Raw genomic sequence first — 16,883 nt, 5'->3', positions numbered from 1 at the left:
GTAGCCGTAGCCGATGCGAGACATTCCCCAAGATTCGGCGACTTCGATAGCTTCGATAAGGAAATAACGATAATAACAAAGTTTCTCTACGAAGAGGGAGGTCAACGCACGAATCTGAACCTCGCGTTCATCCAGAGTCTTTCACGAGGACCATGAAGTTCATAAGCTACGTGTCGGACAGCGTGACGGACAACTTCGTGACCCGGACCCTGCGCGGTTACTCGAAGGGACCCGGTGGATCATCGCCGCCAGCCTCCGTCCTCGCGAGCGAATCCACGCCCCCTGCATGGGCCAAGCACCTGGTCCGAACCGGCGGCCTCTGCGTGCGCCTGGCAGGAGTCTCCGGGGCCCTGGCCGTCGCCCTTGGGGCTTACGGCGCGCACGGTTAGGCCAGTTGGTCGCTGACTGGGGTCTCTTGTTCGTACATGCACTTCGTTTCACCTTACGATGGACCGCTGCAGACGCTGTGAACGAATCACGTGACTACGCATATTGCGCAACTTGCACGGCATTGGATTGGTTTAGATGGCTCGTAGTGCCTTCCGCAGTCCATCGTAAAGTGGAACGGAACAGAGGCGAGCGACCCAGTGTCCAATAAACAAGGTGTCTGCCATTATTTGGCACAACCACATCCAAGACCGTTACAGAATGCCTTGCACACGGCATCTCCGAGCTTTCGAATACGAGAAGTTAGCTTTGCTATCTAGTTCGAGAGTAGGTTCTCAGCCCCACATCCCAACCAGGGGTGCTATGTTGCGCTTTTTGGACTCCCAGGAGACTAGGGAGAGGGAAGTGACGTCAACGACACAGCAAGCGCAGATTGGGTGTTGATTTCGTTTTCTTCTGTCAACATCCAATCTGCGTTTGCTCTAGTCGTTGACGTCACTTCCCTCTTCCAAGTCTCCTGGGAGTCCAAAAAGCGCAACATAGCACCCCAGTACCCTAGCAGCTCCCATCTTGGAAACTTTTACTTGCCGCGAACTTAAAGCGTGCCCCTTATTTGCAGGTAACGAAGTTCCAGTTTCCTTATTGTAACATCTTATATATTTTTCTGGTGCTATGTCTCCAGACCCATGCATGTATCCACCAAACCTACAGAGGGTCGGAGCCACTTCGTGATGGCAGAATAATCGCCACTGCACAATCTGAAAGTCTAAAATAGTAAGAGATAACAATGAGGTGCAGTCAATGGCATTTCTGGGGTTCAAACTTTGACAAGTGTCTTTTGTGCCCACCGTTATGCAGGGGTTCCACTGTTTCCAACAGGGGACTAACTTTCGAGAGAGATCCATTGCAACTTTGCAACCACAACTTATGTAGTGAGGAACTCCGATATGCTTGTTCACTTGCAGTGCTCTTCAAGAAAGACGATGTTCCCGAAGAGCTAAAGGAGGCCTTCGACAGAGCCAACCACTATCACCTGCTGCACACGCTGGCACTTCTGGCGACGCCCCTCACACGGAGACCCGGACTGGTAAGAAGACCTGCAACTTTTGCTTGCCAGTCTTTTCCCGTTTGGAGACCTCGGCTTGTTCCAGAACATTCGAGGGGGCTAAGTTCACGTCACATCCCAACACCAAACAAATGAGAGGAAGCCAAGAGATAGAACTAAGATTTCGTGACAAGCCACAGTGTCATTCTTATTGCCACGTTTCCAAAACGTGGTTCCATTCATACGCATCTGCTTCGACACGCTACCCGTTTTCATGTGTTGGCTACACTACCAGTTTCTGCGTCACTTTATTTTCTGGAGAAGTTATCACGACTTCTGTACCACATCTGTTGTTGCAATGCCACATTCGGTGCCCACGTTACTTGTGCAAAACCAGTTTTAAGGAACGCAGCAAACATGTCGTTGTGGCATCAAAACAATACCTGTACTGCACCCTAGCATGGCACCACTCATAGATGCCGTTACAATATTCGCGTTTCACAACTTGCTTTGCAGTCGGATTTCGTCAACGTTCCCCGAAACACTGCTTTGGCCCCATACAGCACTCTCTTCTCTTCCATTCTTGCATCATGGTCTCGCCCTGGTAGACATACCTTTCATATATGTAAAGTTGGAACAACGCCCTAGCCAACAGGACTCTTCTCCAAAGTGATTTGGAGCTTATATTCTCTGCCTCCTTTTTATGTGGTGGCTACTTTTTCATTTGCCCCACCAAAATTATCTTCGTTATATTGGTGTACCAATGTCTGTCGACCTTCTTTGTTGGCAGGTGGGTAGCCTGCTGACAGCCGGAATGACACTCTTCTGTGGGTCGTGCTACATCCATGCGCTCACTGGCAATGAGCAAATCAAGATGGCCGCTCCCTTCGGAGGCACGGTGCTCATCCTTGCCTGGCTCTCCATGCTGCTCTGACCGCACAGCCACTTTTAGGGCAATTCCTCTCGCAAGCTGACAACCTGCTGCCGTGAGGCTGCAACTGCACGAAGAAAAAGTAATAATAAAGAAAGCTTTCACTATTGTAACTGCATGAACATAAGAAATGTAATAAAGACAACTTTATCTATTGATTACCTTGAAAGTCTCTCTCCAACCAAGAGCTGAACAGGTGGTGTCCAATCTGTGTTACCTTTGGCCTTCCCATACCTTTAACCCTTTTGACACCAAGGCGAGGTCAAAGAGCAGCCTGGCTTTTTATAGATCTTTACCTTTGTTTCGTGCTTCTCATGAAGCTAAAAGTAAAAGCTCATACTTGCCCTGCCTGCCTGCCGCCCGCCTCCCTCCCTCCCTCCCTCCCTCCCTCCCTCCCTCCTCCTCCTCCTCCTCTCCCCCCCTCCCCCCTGGCCATGCGAGCGTGCACATAGTACATGCTTCTAGAACTACAGCAAAAGTTCTCGGCTTTTGTGCTCAATGAAGTTGCCAAGACAGTTGGTAAGCCCCAGATGATTCGCGAGATGTTCAGAATTTGGCTGGTGACCGAAGGCTCAAACACTGCTTACGACTTCCAAGGACCGTAGAATTGCACATATGTGCCTGTTTAACTCTGAGCGATGCCCCAAGACATCATTATATATTGCGATGCCTCGTCATGTGGCTTCATGCAACACTATCCGTGAATTTGTTTTGCGCTGCATGCTGTGGACAACGAAAGGACTATTAATTTGTGCCGATGCCCTACCAAATCTTGCATTGCTGCCGGCAAAGTATGCAGGAGGGGCGGATAAGGCAGCATTTTAAATTGCATCTCTCAATGCAACTACCTGCTTATTTGAAAGAATCTGTTTCATGCTATTTTGGCATTGCCTACGAAACTTGCAACGCCATTGAGCCAAAGTGATATATATATATATATATATATATATCACTTCGATATAAAAGTAGAGCCATCCATTTGTGGCTGCAACCGCTGCAAGACAAATGGCACCTGGCAATAAACTAGTTCCAGAAATCCCCGCATGCAACACTGCACACATTGCATTACTGGACCTGGGTGGCCATGAATAGGAGTGGCATGGTTTCAATTTTGATTTCCCTGTTGACGAATTAGTGCAACTTGGCACTGCGTGAAAATAAAGTAGGCGCCCGCTTGCATTGCACCCATTCACTTTGCGAGAGCCCCTGTTGAAACACGGACCTCCAGTAGCCGCAAGGACCTGCCTAAGCTTAGCGAGGAGTGGGAGTATGGCTGGGGGGGGGGGGCCACGTCACATACCTTTTTGGCAGCTTGGCTACCCCTCCAGAATGCAGCACAACCCTCCTGTCTCGCAGATAAGTTAAGGAAGCCTAGGACATTGAGAACACAATGGAGCAGGATAACTTGCAGAGTATCTACTTCTTCTTCCATGCATCATCGCAGTCCCGGGTCAACCTACGCACAAACTGTGGAATGTTGGGAGCCCAAGAAACGTGCCCCAGCACTTTATCCGTATTTGTACGCAACACCTACGGTATTATAAATTCAAGGAAAGTCACATATTCGAAAAAATAAACACCATTTTTGGTCGCAACGGGACGCCGCGAAATGAGGTTTGCAAATCGAAACTGAAACTTAGTGGGCAGTGGGTTCCCAAGATCCTTTGCGCAGCACTACGCCCCTAGGATCGCTCCGTTTTTGGAAGAGGTCTATTCAAATGTGGAGCCACGGATGAAAGGTAAACGGCACTGTGAGGAAGTTGTCAATTTGCAGCGTGCGACATCTTGGCAGCTGGTTCACAGTGCCACCGACAACAGTGTCCACACTATGACGCAAGGTGAAGCGCTGCCCGCTCCAACCCCTTCTAATGCGACCGGAGTTTCTTGGCTGCATCTGCACCTCCACACAGCCATGTTTCTTGATCTCGCTTCAAAGTAATGGTTTCACACCTCAATGTCCGGCAATCTACCCACCCAGCGTTTCTCTGTGCGTGTTCTCACGTCATTCGATTCGCAGGAGTTGCTTGGAACTCGGATTCAATTGTGTTCCTTGCAGTCATAAGCAGCAACGACAGCACTTGTTGGAATATGGGTCCACAAGGCACTTGTTTGTTCGACGGTCTGGAAATCACTATATAGGACGACATTCACTAGTGATTGATAGAACTGATATGAGAAGTATTTTTCGTTCCTCTTATTATCAGAGTGCTCTTTGCTCGCTGGCGTATCGAGTAGATGCACCTGCATCAAGATGATTGCGGCCGTTTTCGCCACAGCTAGGAGGGAATCGGTGTTCTCAATTTACGTGTCTTGCGTAAAAAAACTTAGCGCCCATTGTGGCCTTGAAAGTTGTGTACATCGTCGTGCTCAGGCAAGCTGAAATTGATAAGAAACTATGGTCGGCTGTTACGCGCAATGTCTACCTGAAATGAAAAATGTAAGGCACCGCACTGCGGTGCCGCCGCCTTGTTGCACACTTCCCATACACCTTTTCTCCGAGTCGAGTAGGAAAAAAAAACCAAAACACGTAAGCGCCCCATCAACGGGAGACGGAAACGGGAGGCGCACCAAGACATCTCCCAATCGCCGCCGCCGTAAACGAGCGGCCACACAATGGAAAATGATGATAAAAGAAAGGATCCAATAATAAAAACACCTCTCTCTATTGTTTGCCATGCCGTCATGCGCCGATCGGGGCCACCACGCTCCCAGGGCGGCCCCGAGCAGAGCGCTCTTCTTTTCACGGGGTAGCCCCGCCGAAACGGCGTTATCATCGCTCGCCCGTCTGCCTGCTGTGAGGCATCAGACGATCGAACCAGTGGCAGGCGTGCAAAGGCACGTCCTCGCAAACGCATGCGCCGCGAAGTGTCGCTGACAGCCAATGTCGCTGAGCGGGTGCCCGCGGAGCGAACGCTCGCAAAGCGCAAGGTCCGGGAAACTAACGCTCTGGAGAGTGGACGTTCCAGTGAGCGAACGCTCTCATGGCGTGTTGTGCCCGTGTGCCCCACCCCGACGGGGGGTCGGGGGCGGGGCCTAGGCGGAGGGGAATGCGGCGGCGTCGACCAGGCGCTGCTCAAAGTCCCGCAGGAGGCGCATGAGGAGGCGGCGCTTGAAGCGTCCGGCCTCGTGGATCACGTGGCGCACCATGCACACCCGGGTCTCCAGGCCCCCCTGCACCAGGCCCAGCAGCTCAAACAGGCGCTCAAAGTCTGCAAACGGAGAGCCCCGACCGGCCCCTGTAGCCATACGGCCATCCACCCACTTTGAGCTCGCCTTATCGCTACGCTTTGCCAGATAATCCTTGGGGTGCGGAAAACAGAGGGCAAACCTGTCCCCTTTAGTAGCTGCTGCCCCTGCAAGCTACCCTGGGTTGCACTAGGGTTATGGTGCCTCCATTGTGTCTGACTGGTGTGTTTATCGTCCTATCTCGCCCACACATTGCCACATTTGTCTCTGCTGCTGCACCAACACCACGATCGTAGCAGGCAACAGAGTGACACTTCTATGACTTCGTCAGGTAGAAATCAAGGATCCTCTTTTGAGGACGAGGTAAGCACACCGGTTAACGAGGCCCTCCGGGCACCATTCCACTATGCTCAGAGTCCGTAAACCCCTCCACTTTTTACAACTGCCGGCTCTCCAGGCCCCCTGTCACTTCAAGCTACCCTGGGGTGCACTAGGATCACTGGGCTTTATCTCAGACTGTTTGGCTCATACCAAATGCACCACAAAAAGACTGCCAGTACTGCACATTCGTGTCGCCCTTCTAACGGTTGTGAGTCGCAAAGCGTGCAATCTAGTAGACAAGAAACAAAAGGTTATGTTTTCACGAGATCGACTAAACCATTTACGTAGTGTAGCCAACTCACAACAAACAAAATACGAGGTATAATATTATTGGCCAGAAGAGAGCTGAAGCTGAACGGCCAGTGCTCCAAGCTCGATTGTTCGCTAACAATAATGCCCTCGACCCACTTGAGCGACCAACTGTGGCAGCCAGTTCCAACGAACCTCAAGCATGCACAGCATGCATGCAAAGGAATCTTTGACAGGCTTGCAATCTCTCGACGCTCGTAAAGTAAGCTCAAGTGCTTCCGAGCCTGCCAAATATATTTTCAAGTGCGCGCTGCACACAACTGAGGTAGGTTGTTCTTGTTTGTTGCTTAAATGAAAGCAGGGCTTAAAAGGCAAATACCAAACAAAAGTGACATCCCCATGCTTGGCTGCAGTGACTCGTTGCTACGCTCGTCTGATGTTGGTATGTGGAATCTCATTAATTCAAACTCGCGGATAATTCAAAGAAACATGCCAGTCCCATCCTATGCGCTTCTAGGAAGAACTCCCGGTAATTCAAAGAAAGTTCTGGTCCCCCTTGGGTTCAAATTAACGAGATTCCACTGTACATTGCCAATAGCCAGTCAAGGCGGGAGATGGCATTCCCCTCCCTGCCTTTACCAGGACTAGAAAGCAGCACCTTGTCTGGCTCATCTTGTTGGTGTGAATGAGCAGCTGTATGATCGTGACTGTTGGCCCTTGAGAAATATCCAGGGAGTCCAGGCTGACCACATTTCATTCTAATATTGTAAACCCCATAACTTATAAGTCACCCCAAACAACTGTGCATTTAGGATGTAACACTGCTATGTTCCGTACAGGATGGAACCACGCATAACGTTTTTGGGTTCACTGGTTCCAAGGATCCCCGGTTCTTCTCAAGAGCCTTAATATCGCAAAGCAGAGCCTTAATATCGCAAAGCAGAACTCTGAACACAGAGCCTCTGCCCAAAAAAGGTCCGAGGATAAGGTAACACACAGAGAGGGCAGTTGGGTCGGTTTGTTTGTACCAATGTGTGAAAAAGGGAGTGAAAGAGACAGGAGTGTGACAAATTAACAAAATAAGGTGCCTTGCAATGAAGTTTATTAGAAAAAAAAACATGTATAAATAAAAGTCATTCTGTCAGCACTTTGTTTTGCTCAACTTGTCTTGACCTTGTCTCTTTCGGCACCTTTTCTACAAGACGGCAACAGAAGTTTCCGCACTCTAAGAAGCACAAGCTTGGGTGCCTAACAGTTCCGAAAAAACTCTCCAAGTTGTGAAATGCTTATGTAACCAGAAATGCCTCCTAAAATTATGCACCTGACAAATCCCTTACACTTGGCACAAGCGTTCGTCTGCAGTGTAAACTAAGACGTAGCACATCGTGACCATGGGCACTGGACTCGTTCGGTAACACTACAGCAACTGCTGCCAAAGCAACGAGGGGATAGGCACCCCCTTCTAGAAAGGAGGAGGCGTGACTTACTGCGTCCAGGCCTGCGAACCTCTTTGAGCAAGCAGCCTCGGAGCAAGCCGTTGTCGCGCCAAGGCTCGGGTGGCATTGCCGACGGCTGGCCGTTCCGCTCTTCCCAGGGTCCCAGGGCAGCGCGGTCAGGCTCCACGGGAGCCCAGCCATTGCTCGCCTCTTCCTCCGGTTCTCCTGCATCAAAGACTGCATCAGACCAAGCTTGTCTACCACAGCAATCCTTCTTCCAGGCGCTCGGCTGGGCTCGTGTTATCTGTATGTATCGACAGCGGGAAGTCGGCCAGCCCCTGTGGGCGTCTCACGTCTTTGCTGAAGATGATGAATTTAGAACCAGTGCAGTACCACTGCTAGCCCGAGGTCTTTAATGTGCATCACGCAGTTGCGATGCAGGACTTTGCTTCGGTACGGTGCTCATCCAGGTTGCAATGGGCAGGTGTGGAGATTGAACCCTGAAGACACCAGAGTTAATGCACACATCTGTGTGCGTTAGCACACTTGGCCACCAATTCCCTCATTATGATAAACATTGGCACTACGAGCAAGCAGAATTTTGATGACAGCCTTGCACTTATAGAAGTCAAAACAGAAGAAAGAAAAAAACGGTGACCATTTGTTTATGTTACGAGTTGCTGCGTCCAATTTACCTGCACCTCCTGCTCCAGCTGCACTCAGTGCGCACTGCCGTATTCGATTTAAGAGCTCAGTCTATCTGACAACGCAACCGGAAGTACAGTGTGCCCCAAACTTAACGCCGCCACGAGATGGTCCGGTTTTATCACTTTTTGAGCTATTCCTGAACCTAGCGGTCGAACTAGTTGGTAAAGATTTGCGTCGTCGATGAAAACCGAACCAAGGGAAGGTATTCCAGCAGCTGCAGCGATCGATTTATCTTTGGGTAGCCTGCAATAGATCAATATTTGCGAAACCGAGTGGCGGCGTTAAGTTTGAGGGGCACTGTACAATTCCCTGCATTTTTATGCACCGGTCAAGTAAATCAAATGACCCTAGTGTCACACAGTGTGATATTAGAAAGGCACGTAGCTGCTGGTGTGCAACATCGATAAATAAACAAATGAAAGGGGCTGATAGGGGACTGGGAGGGAAGTACTTGCCCATGGGTGGAGGTGCCCTGGTGGGCTTGGCCTCTGCACCGGGACTCTGAGGGCCGTCCGGACTGGGTCCGTTGGGCGTGGGGGAGGTGGGAGGCGTGGGGCTGCGGCTCCGGTGTCCGAAGTCCCTGGGCAGGGGCCCCGGCCGCCGCTTGGCCCGGGGCCCCCCGGGGGGCTCGGGGGCTGCCCGCTTGTGTCCCCGCGCCTGGCTCGTCACCATGTCCAGGTCGGCCTCGTCCACCATCATGCGCTGCGGGAAACGGCACAACCAAAGTGAGCAACGCAACCGCAAGGAGATGTTGCCGCCCCACTTCTCTTTCCTTTCGGATGCCACTTCCCACACGTAAAATGTGAGAAATAATCATGTTGCTGGGCTAGTTCGAGCATTTTGGGCACAAATAGAAGAGCGCAAGGACAAGGACGAGCAGGTCCTTATCCCACCTGTCCTGTCTTACTTGCTGGTTCATGTCCCATTTTATTTGTATTGAGAAAAAAAGGCTGGGCCCTCGTGGAAATGTAATTCCTGACCCAATTTTTACACATTGTCGTAGCGCAAGTGGCCTTCCACGTAGTGCACTAAGCTTAGCTTGTGCAAGCAAAGACATTTTGGGGAACTATAATCTTAACCTGTCATTATTTAATAATTGGTTTATTTTATATTATTTACAGAGAAGAGAAGTGGAGTTCTTGAAGGGGTCGGCAATATCAACCACGACCCTTCTTTACGCATTAGTTCCAACAATAACAGGTGGGAGATTGCGCCTTCTAGAGCACAGCCCGATCTCCTAAATAACGAGAACATTGTACTGGATTTTCCATGTTGCCTACCAGAGGATACCGTGAGGCACAGATTGTACGCGAGTGCTGTGTCAGCAATTGGTTGGGACAGTGGCGTACCAACTTGTTTTTGAGTGGGGGGGGCAAACCAGATCCTCCCCCCACCCCAAGGCCGGTGCCCTTGGTATCCCTTGGGCGCCGCCGGCCAGTGTTTGCCTTGCTTAGTGGTGGCTATTTCAGGGGGTGGGTGGGTGGGGGGGGGGCAAGACACATGCTTTCTCCCCCCACTTTAAAAATTGGAAGGTTGCACACCTCCGGTTGGTAAGCCCGTGGGCTGGGATCCATGTTCAATAGACCTATTGCTATATTACCCAAGCATCAAGGAGAATGCAGGGATTGGTGTTCCACGCGCCGCACGTGCTGGCCTCAGCAGTAGTAACTTTTCTAAAGCAAATACCTAAAACAAATGGCACCTTGCTCGTGCGTTCGTCAAAGCTTTATTTTGGTTATTTACTTTTAATCTTTTATACGGGAAAGGTCTGCGCGTGTGGCGCACCAATCCCTGCATTCTCCTTGATGCTTGGGTAATATACCAAATGGTCTATCAGCGAGGACACATCTAGCAAAGTGGCCATGTTACCTAGGAGGCACGGCAAACATCTTGTGAGAGGAGGGCTTGTGGAACTCGCTCCCACTCTTATAAAGCCTTTACAAGGATATTGTTCCGTTTTCCTTGAACACGGCACAAATGCTCGTAATATCCCTAGAGTGAAAAAAGTGCCTCACCTTCTCTATCTTGAAGGGGTTGCCAAACATGTGTTGCCTCACAGGAGTGGACTCAATTTCTCGCAGAGGCGTTGGCATGCGCTTGAGGTACTCCTGGTAGTTGCCCATTTGGCTCACGGGAAGGCTGTGCAGTTGCTCTGAAATCATATTAGGGACACCAACAAAACCATGCAGCAACATCAGGTCACGCACGGTGACTTGGGCATATCATAGAGTTGTAAAAATATGCCTAGAACATTTGCTGTGCAGATGCAACACCCAGGGGATATGACTGCTTTTTTTTTGGTCAGAGCAGAAAAGATCTCTCCCGCTCTTAACACAACTCATTAGTGCCAAGTGGAGAACAAGATGGCGTCGTCATTAAAAGTTATGCCAAAAATTCCTCTTTGTCTTTCTTTTGCAAAAAGCCAGCGGAAAGAAGCACTGCATATTTTTAACCGCCCAACCGTTTTGGACGAGCCTAGCTCGTGCGTCTACAGCCGTCCCCAAACCGTTTAGGACGAGTAGCCCGTCCACGCAACCTTGCTTGCCCCTTGGCTGTTTTAGACGACCGAGGATCGTTCACAGCTTAATTTGCGGCGCTGCCGAAAGATGGCAGCACATGTTTGTTCTTATAGTACACATTTTTAAAAATGGCGACTGGTGGTGCAGACACGTGCAACCCCGAGCCGCACATGCAATAAAAATTTAAAGAAGCAGGTTAGGGTCGAAAATTGCCCCCCCCCCCCCCCCCCTTTAAAGAAACGGTTAACAGGTCAAAGGTATGCTTCACCGAAACTTGTATTCAGCATTGTAAGGCTGCAGGAGCGTTGAACGGGACGCAAGGAGCTTCAAAACATCAATCATACATCAATATCTTAAACAGATGCCCGTATTTTTGGAAAAAAAGGCGCTATCAAGCGAGGAATGTGACGTCACGATTCTCGTGAAACTGTTGAGAATGAGGGAAAGCGACTTTGCTTCTCTCCTCCTCGCTTCAGTTCACCTGTCTAAGGGGATGAAGCAAAGAGGAGTGGGAACCGGAATCGTAACGTGACATGTCTCGTCGGCCGTGTTCTATCGCGCACTTCATTTCTAAAAATATAGCCAACCGTTAGAGATATTGCTGTAGGAGTAATGTTTTGGGGTTTTCAGCATCCCACCTATCACTTCAGCCTTGTTTTGTTAGCTCTAAATTTCAGTTCAGCATCCCTTTAAAGCTATGTTAAATGATACACTCAAACAGTTTCAAATACGCTACTAGTGGCAGCTTTTCAGAGCAGCTAAAGGAGCAATGTTTAGATTATCGTCACCTTGTTCCCAGATTTTTGGTGCAATTGGCGATCACTTAGGCTCAAAAAAGCGACCTCCAGAACTTTAAACACAGTGTTGGAAAGCTCGGGTGATACTGTTTTGCTTTGTCGAGGACCATTTTGGTGTTTCTGGAGGACGGGAAAACCCTTTCCTACGATAACTGGCAACAATGATTTGAAGCACCAAAACGGCTAGGTGGTGAGAGCAACCGCCCGTCATAAAGGGAACGACCGCTGGCATTCATTTGTCCATCCATCAATGACCAAGGTGTCAGTCTGAAGCGTAGTTTGCTTAGTGGCTCTAACAGCTCTAAACATTTAAGGAAAGATTGTAAAAAGAAAAAGAATGTCCTCCGGGAAGAACGGTGCATCTCACCGGCGTCGTGAAGGCGTGCTGTCAGAACGCCGCCCGGTGTTGCGTGCAGATAGTGTGCCCTCATCCGCGCCACTTGGTCGAGCAGCGCCGAACGTCCGATGTCGAAGGGGTTCCGCAAGGCATCCGCCAGCAACGCGTCCGTCGGCCGAGCCGTGACCAAAGCCACCCCGAACCCCGCAAAGTCATTGAGCTCCTGGCGCAGACACTGGAGCCGTTCCCTCAGGGCAGGGTTCCAGCTGAGAGGCAGCTCCGACAGCTTTGCCACCTCCCCCGTTGAGGCCCGGGGCACACCCGGACTCGCACGCACATTGTCGGGGGCGCCACCAACCGGCTTGTTGTTCCCTCCGACTGCCGACACCAGTTTTTCATACTCCGCCTTGGCCTGCACAATAAGTGTCCAATAAATTATTTGGTGTGCAAGCCATTGTACCTTGAGAGTGGAGGGCTCGAAAAAGACGACAAGTTAAGAGGGCTCTTCGCCGAGGCTTGAGAGATTGTCGCTGTTCTTGCACACTGTCTAGCGCAACGAGAAGTATCTCGCGTCTGCCCTCCTCACTGCCTGCGAGTGCACGCCACCTTTATGTAGTACGAGATCCCCCTCCTCACGACTTTCTTTCTGTAGGATGGCGATTGAAGTGGATGAAAGGATTGGCTAAAGCAGCATCCCCACTGACGAATGGATCGTGACTGTAAAGTAGATCAGACTACTTTTTTACTTTTGTCATCGGATGCACAAAATTAAACTGGATCGTTAGGTAACTCTCTGCACCTGTAAGTGCTAATGCACCCCGTAGTCGGTAACAGGTCAAGGGTGAAAGGAAGCTCCTCCCACCTTTTTCGACTTTAGCAGAGCGAACACTGGACAGGAGACAACATTCTTTCCAGCGTTCGCTCTGCTAAAGTGGAAAGAGGTGCGAGGAGCTTCCACTTTACTCTTGACCTGTCGCACCCTATTAGTGTACTTTGGATGTGGCAGAACCTGCTATCATGTTTCGTCAAAACTGAACTGAAACTAGTTCTTCACAAAACTGTCTGGGTTCACATTGCTGCCAAGACCACTCTATAAAGCACAAGAATGTAAAAAATAAAATAAAGAGATTTTGATTAAGCTTTTTAAACTCATTTTGTGATAAGACAATAAGTGATTGGAACTCTTTACGCTTCAAAATTGTAAACACTACAAACAATCTTTTTTTTAATCAGCCTTACTTTTTTATTCTTTTTTGTGATCTTGTAGTTTGTCTTTTCTTTGACTATGCACACAATTGCATGTCGTCATTGTTCTTTTTTCCAGTTGCCCAATATTTTTTACTGTAATGTTGCTGTTATTTTTTCCCTGTTATAATACCAATGGCGCTGCAAATATCTGAAATAAATTAAAAAAAAAGATGCATTGCTTCCTTTGCCCATCACTTGCTACCCTGAGATGCACTTCCAGTGATGCTGTGAGTGTATGAAAGAGGGTGTGTCACCTTTTATGTTCACAAGCTCTAACGCAGCAGCAATACAAGAAATTATGACATATCAATACGAAACAGAGTGTATCCGCAATGGTGTAACTAGAGAGCAATTCAACCGGCTATAAACCTCTACTCCTCTCGAATGGAGTAAATACTGCAGTTATAAACTCGTGGCAATTCAGAAGTGCAGACACTAGCACGGATGCCACACAACCACCTTCCAAAAGAATCGACTTGCACTCAAAGCAGGGAAAAAAGTAAACTCTCTAGTGCCACTGCTCATGCTCCAGTGTCGCAAAAACAACGAAGGAGAAGGATGTTTTGGCACCTGATTCTTGAGGCGCTTGAGGTAATTGAGCACCGTGTAGCTGAGACAGTTTTCCATCGAGTCCGGCACCAGGTTGTGGGCCCCCATGCGCTGCAGCGCCCGCTTCAAGGGACCCGCATAGTACAGGGGCATGTTCTTGAGGTATGCATCAAACTGCACTTTCCACTCCCTGGTCGGCTTGCACCGGTGCACCTTGAAGAGGTCTTCGAGCAGGGGCAGGAGCACGGGGTAGTTGTACGGCAGCACAAACAGGTTGACGCACGTCAGGTTGGTGCTGGCCTTGAGGTAGCCAAAGGCATGGCCCAGCTCCCCTCCTGACCGGTGACTTGAGCCCACGAAGACCTGCCACGCCACCGTGGGTTGCTTGCGTCCCAGGATGAACTGGGTAAGGGGCGAAGGTTCCAGCTCGTACTTGTCAAAGGGCAGATTGTCGATGACCATGGGATCACTGTGGGCACAGCTGAAGCGGACATTCGGATGTGCACTGCGCGGCGGCAGCGAAGGGGAGTTCATGTCCGGCCAGAAGGCCTCTGGAATAGGCCAGTGCCCCACCGAGTACCCCTTCTGGGCCGACCGCTGCACGTAGATGAGCCGCCGGCAGTTCTGCCAGCCGGGTTCCGCGCTCTCCACGTCCGGAGGGTCGGCGCCGACCTTCTCGAAGTTGATGACCACGCCGCCCTGTACCTTCTGCACGAGCGCTTCGAGGCTCTGCACGAGGGCCCGGTGCGAGGTGACGCAGAAGGAGCGACCGCCGGTCACCTGGCACATGTCGTCGATGGCCGACGGGTCCGTCGCCAGCGGCGTCGCTTCCTGCGGCGCCGGCGGTGGCTGCGTTCCGGCCATTCGAAGCACGAGCGCGAACATGCGTTGGTCCCAGCGGAACGGCTCCTTGGTGAGCTCCGAGCCCGGCACGGCGGAGTGCATCGGTAGCGTCAGCTGCGGGTAAAAAAAAGGTGTCAGTCTCGCAGATCCCGCAAAGCTCTGCCTATTTACTCCACTCCAAAGTAACGTCTGCAAGGAGGGCTCACGTCGATCTCGGGCATCACCTGAGTACCACAGGCATGTCTGCAGTGATGCCTGTGGTTCCCAGACGACGTTCGCTCGCTCGCGCTCCGCGACGTTACGCTGTAGCGTGAACTGGGCTTTCGGGATCACAGATCGGAGCGTTCTAACCTCATCGTGAACTCCTGCCGAAGAGCTGAGTCGACTGCCGTCCGTGATGACTACGAGGATGGAGGGCTCCAGGTAGAACGGGCAGCGACCCTGCCCGTACGTGTCGATGCCCGTCTGCATGCGATTGATGTTGAGCAGGTCAAAGGCGTTCTTCAGCGCGGGCCCTAGCGTCGTGAGTCCCGTGGCCTGGAGGTTCTTCAGCTCCGCCATGAACGTGGCGTGGTTCTCTTTCCAGCCCGCCTGCCATCGCGGTCGACAGACAGAAAAGACGGTCAGTTCGGAGGGGGGCCTTCGCGCCCGCTCGCTCGCGTCAGCGGTGGCCCCGGACGCGCTATGGCACGCCGGCCGCCCAGGCTGACAGATCCTACCTTGATGTTCGACGGGGGCTCTTCGAACGTGAGCAGCATGTACCTGTCACCCCGACTCGCCGAGTCCCGTTGTCGGATCTGCGGTGGGGGTCAGAAAGAAAAGAAGCGTTAGCCGTCGGTCTCGGCTGCAGACTCCAAGGTCCGCCAGTGGAACGCGTGACGTGCCCGAGATCGCGGGGCAGCGACGTGTGAGCGGCACGAGCCGCCGGGATCGGGTCTACCTTGATGAAGCGCTCGACTGCGTCCTTTGCAACGTCCAAAACGGAGAGCCTCGCGCCCAAGTAAGTCCGCTGGTTCATCGAGGCACTTGTGTCCACTAGAAATACGATGATAGTCATGCTACCGACTCTACGAACACGACCCCGCACTGCTGGTCGTTTGAATGCACTTGGGAAACTTAAAATTAGTACTTCCGTGGCGCGCGCCACACCGACAAAGCGGCCGCCACACCGATCGCCTCCACTCTGGCATCTCTGCCGGACCCGCTGGGGGCTTGCTTGCTCGCTCGCTGGGTGCGAGCGAAAACGTCGGGGGCCACGTGACTCCGCGCCCTCGTGATTGGACGGGTGCGCCGCGTAAACAAGATAGAAAAAAGCCCAACAATAAATTTAATAAAAAAATGAGCCGCAGAGAACAGGCTTCTCTGGGCTTCTCGCAACTTTGGTAGCGTGAAAGCGAACACGAGAAAATCGACAGAAGCGCAGAATCCTAGTTGGGAAGGCGGAAGTCATCCCCAAATATCGAATGCCTGTCCAGAAACGGCGTAGTTCGATTGCGATTTAGTCATCGCATGTATTGCATTGCGGTGGGGTGTGGGGGTGTAGAAGCAAGGAGAATTTTAAATGGGCATCAATGGACAACGACACAACTACTCCATTTAGAAAGTAACTTGCGCCACCTAGCAAGCGTGTCCGTGTTTATTTGCTTTTAACAGTCCCTAAAACCTGCCAAAAGCTCTGCCTTTCTGGGCTTTCCTGTTCTTAACATCCTTAACATAGATAATAATGCGACAGAATGTGGCTTATTAATTTTAGAAACAGCTGGTTTGACATGAAATATCAGGGTTATCCGCGTTATGAGCTCGAGGACCTGCTTTGGACTTTCCTCATTCTTCCTCTGAAGATAGCACAACTCCCATTTCGTTTGCAAGGCTGGCCTCGATAGCTTAGCTGCCAATATGTTTTGCCTTCCCTATATACACAGTGATAAGTTTCTTTCACTTCCCAAAATACTTTACAGCCTCTGTCGTCTCCCACTTGTTAAAAAGGCACAAGGCAGGACACTTGTTTGGACCAGATATCTTATGTCAATCAAGGATGGAATTGAATATCACAGAAAACATTATACTACCAAGCTTAGCATGCAGAATACTTATCATATACTGACAAATTTCTCAATTAAAAGTCAGTCCCGTTTATTTTTTTTCGTGCTTGTATTTGTAGTTAGTCGTTATGCAAGGTACATTTGTAGCCATTCTATCTCAAGTCTAGGTAGGAATGGCGTTTAATCCCCCTCCTGCCCTTTCTGATCTGGATGAGCATCAGTGGC

The 16,883-nt window shown here is 50.7% G+C and overlaps 2 protein-coding genes across 3 annotated transcripts; one reads left to right on the top strand and one right to left on the bottom strand.

Moving 5' to 3' along the window:
• Positions 1-8: 8 nt before the first annotated feature.
• Positions 9-2,524, top strand: LOC8053359 (transmembrane protein 256 homolog). The gene is made up of 3 exons (XM_002435051.5): positions 9-384; positions 1,353-1,474; positions 2,223-2,524. The coding sequence occupies exons 1-3, from the start codon at positions 153-155 to the stop codon at positions 2,364-2,366; spliced, it is 498 nt and encodes a 165-aa protein (XP_002435096.3). The 5' UTR covers positions 9-152; the 3' UTR covers positions 2,367-2,524.
• Positions 2,525-5,007: 2,483 nt separating this feature from the next.
• On the bottom strand, positions 5,008-16,179 carry LOC115325389 (integrator complex subunit 6). 2 transcript variants are annotated; one of them, XM_040206414.3, is made up of 9 exons: positions 15,557-16,179; positions 15,336-15,413; positions 14,968-15,207; positions 13,795-14,730; positions 12,007-12,388; positions 10,339-10,475; positions 8,779-9,025; positions 7,667-7,840; positions 5,008-5,572 (listed from the first exon to the last, which is right to left on the bottom strand). In XM_040206414.3, the coding sequence occupies exons 1-9, from the start codon at positions 15,671-15,673 to the stop codon at positions 5,397-5,399; spliced, it is 2,487 nt and encodes an 828-aa protein (XP_040062348.1). In that variant the 5' UTR covers positions 15,674-16,179; the 3' UTR covers positions 5,008-5,396. The 2 variants fall into 2 exon arrangements, with proteins under 2 accessions (XP_040062348.1, XP_040062349.1); XM_040206415.3 differs by having other exon boundaries at positions 5,008-5,534; positions 15,557-16,101.
• Between the last annotated feature and the right edge of the window lie 704 nt (positions 16,180-16,883).

The sequence above is a fragment of the Ixodes scapularis genome, unplaced genomic scaffold (assembly GCF_016920785.2).
Source record: "Ixodes scapularis isolate PalLabHiFi unplaced genomic scaffold, ASM1692078v2 PGA_scaffold5__190_contigs__length_132052651, whole genome shotgun sequence".
In the NCBI taxonomy this organism is placed as follows: domain Eukaryota; kingdom Metazoa; phylum Arthropoda; class Arachnida; order Ixodida; family Ixodidae; genus Ixodes; species Ixodes scapularis.
Note: the sequence above shows the minus strand (reverse complement) of the source record. Positions and strands in the feature narration are given on the sequence as shown.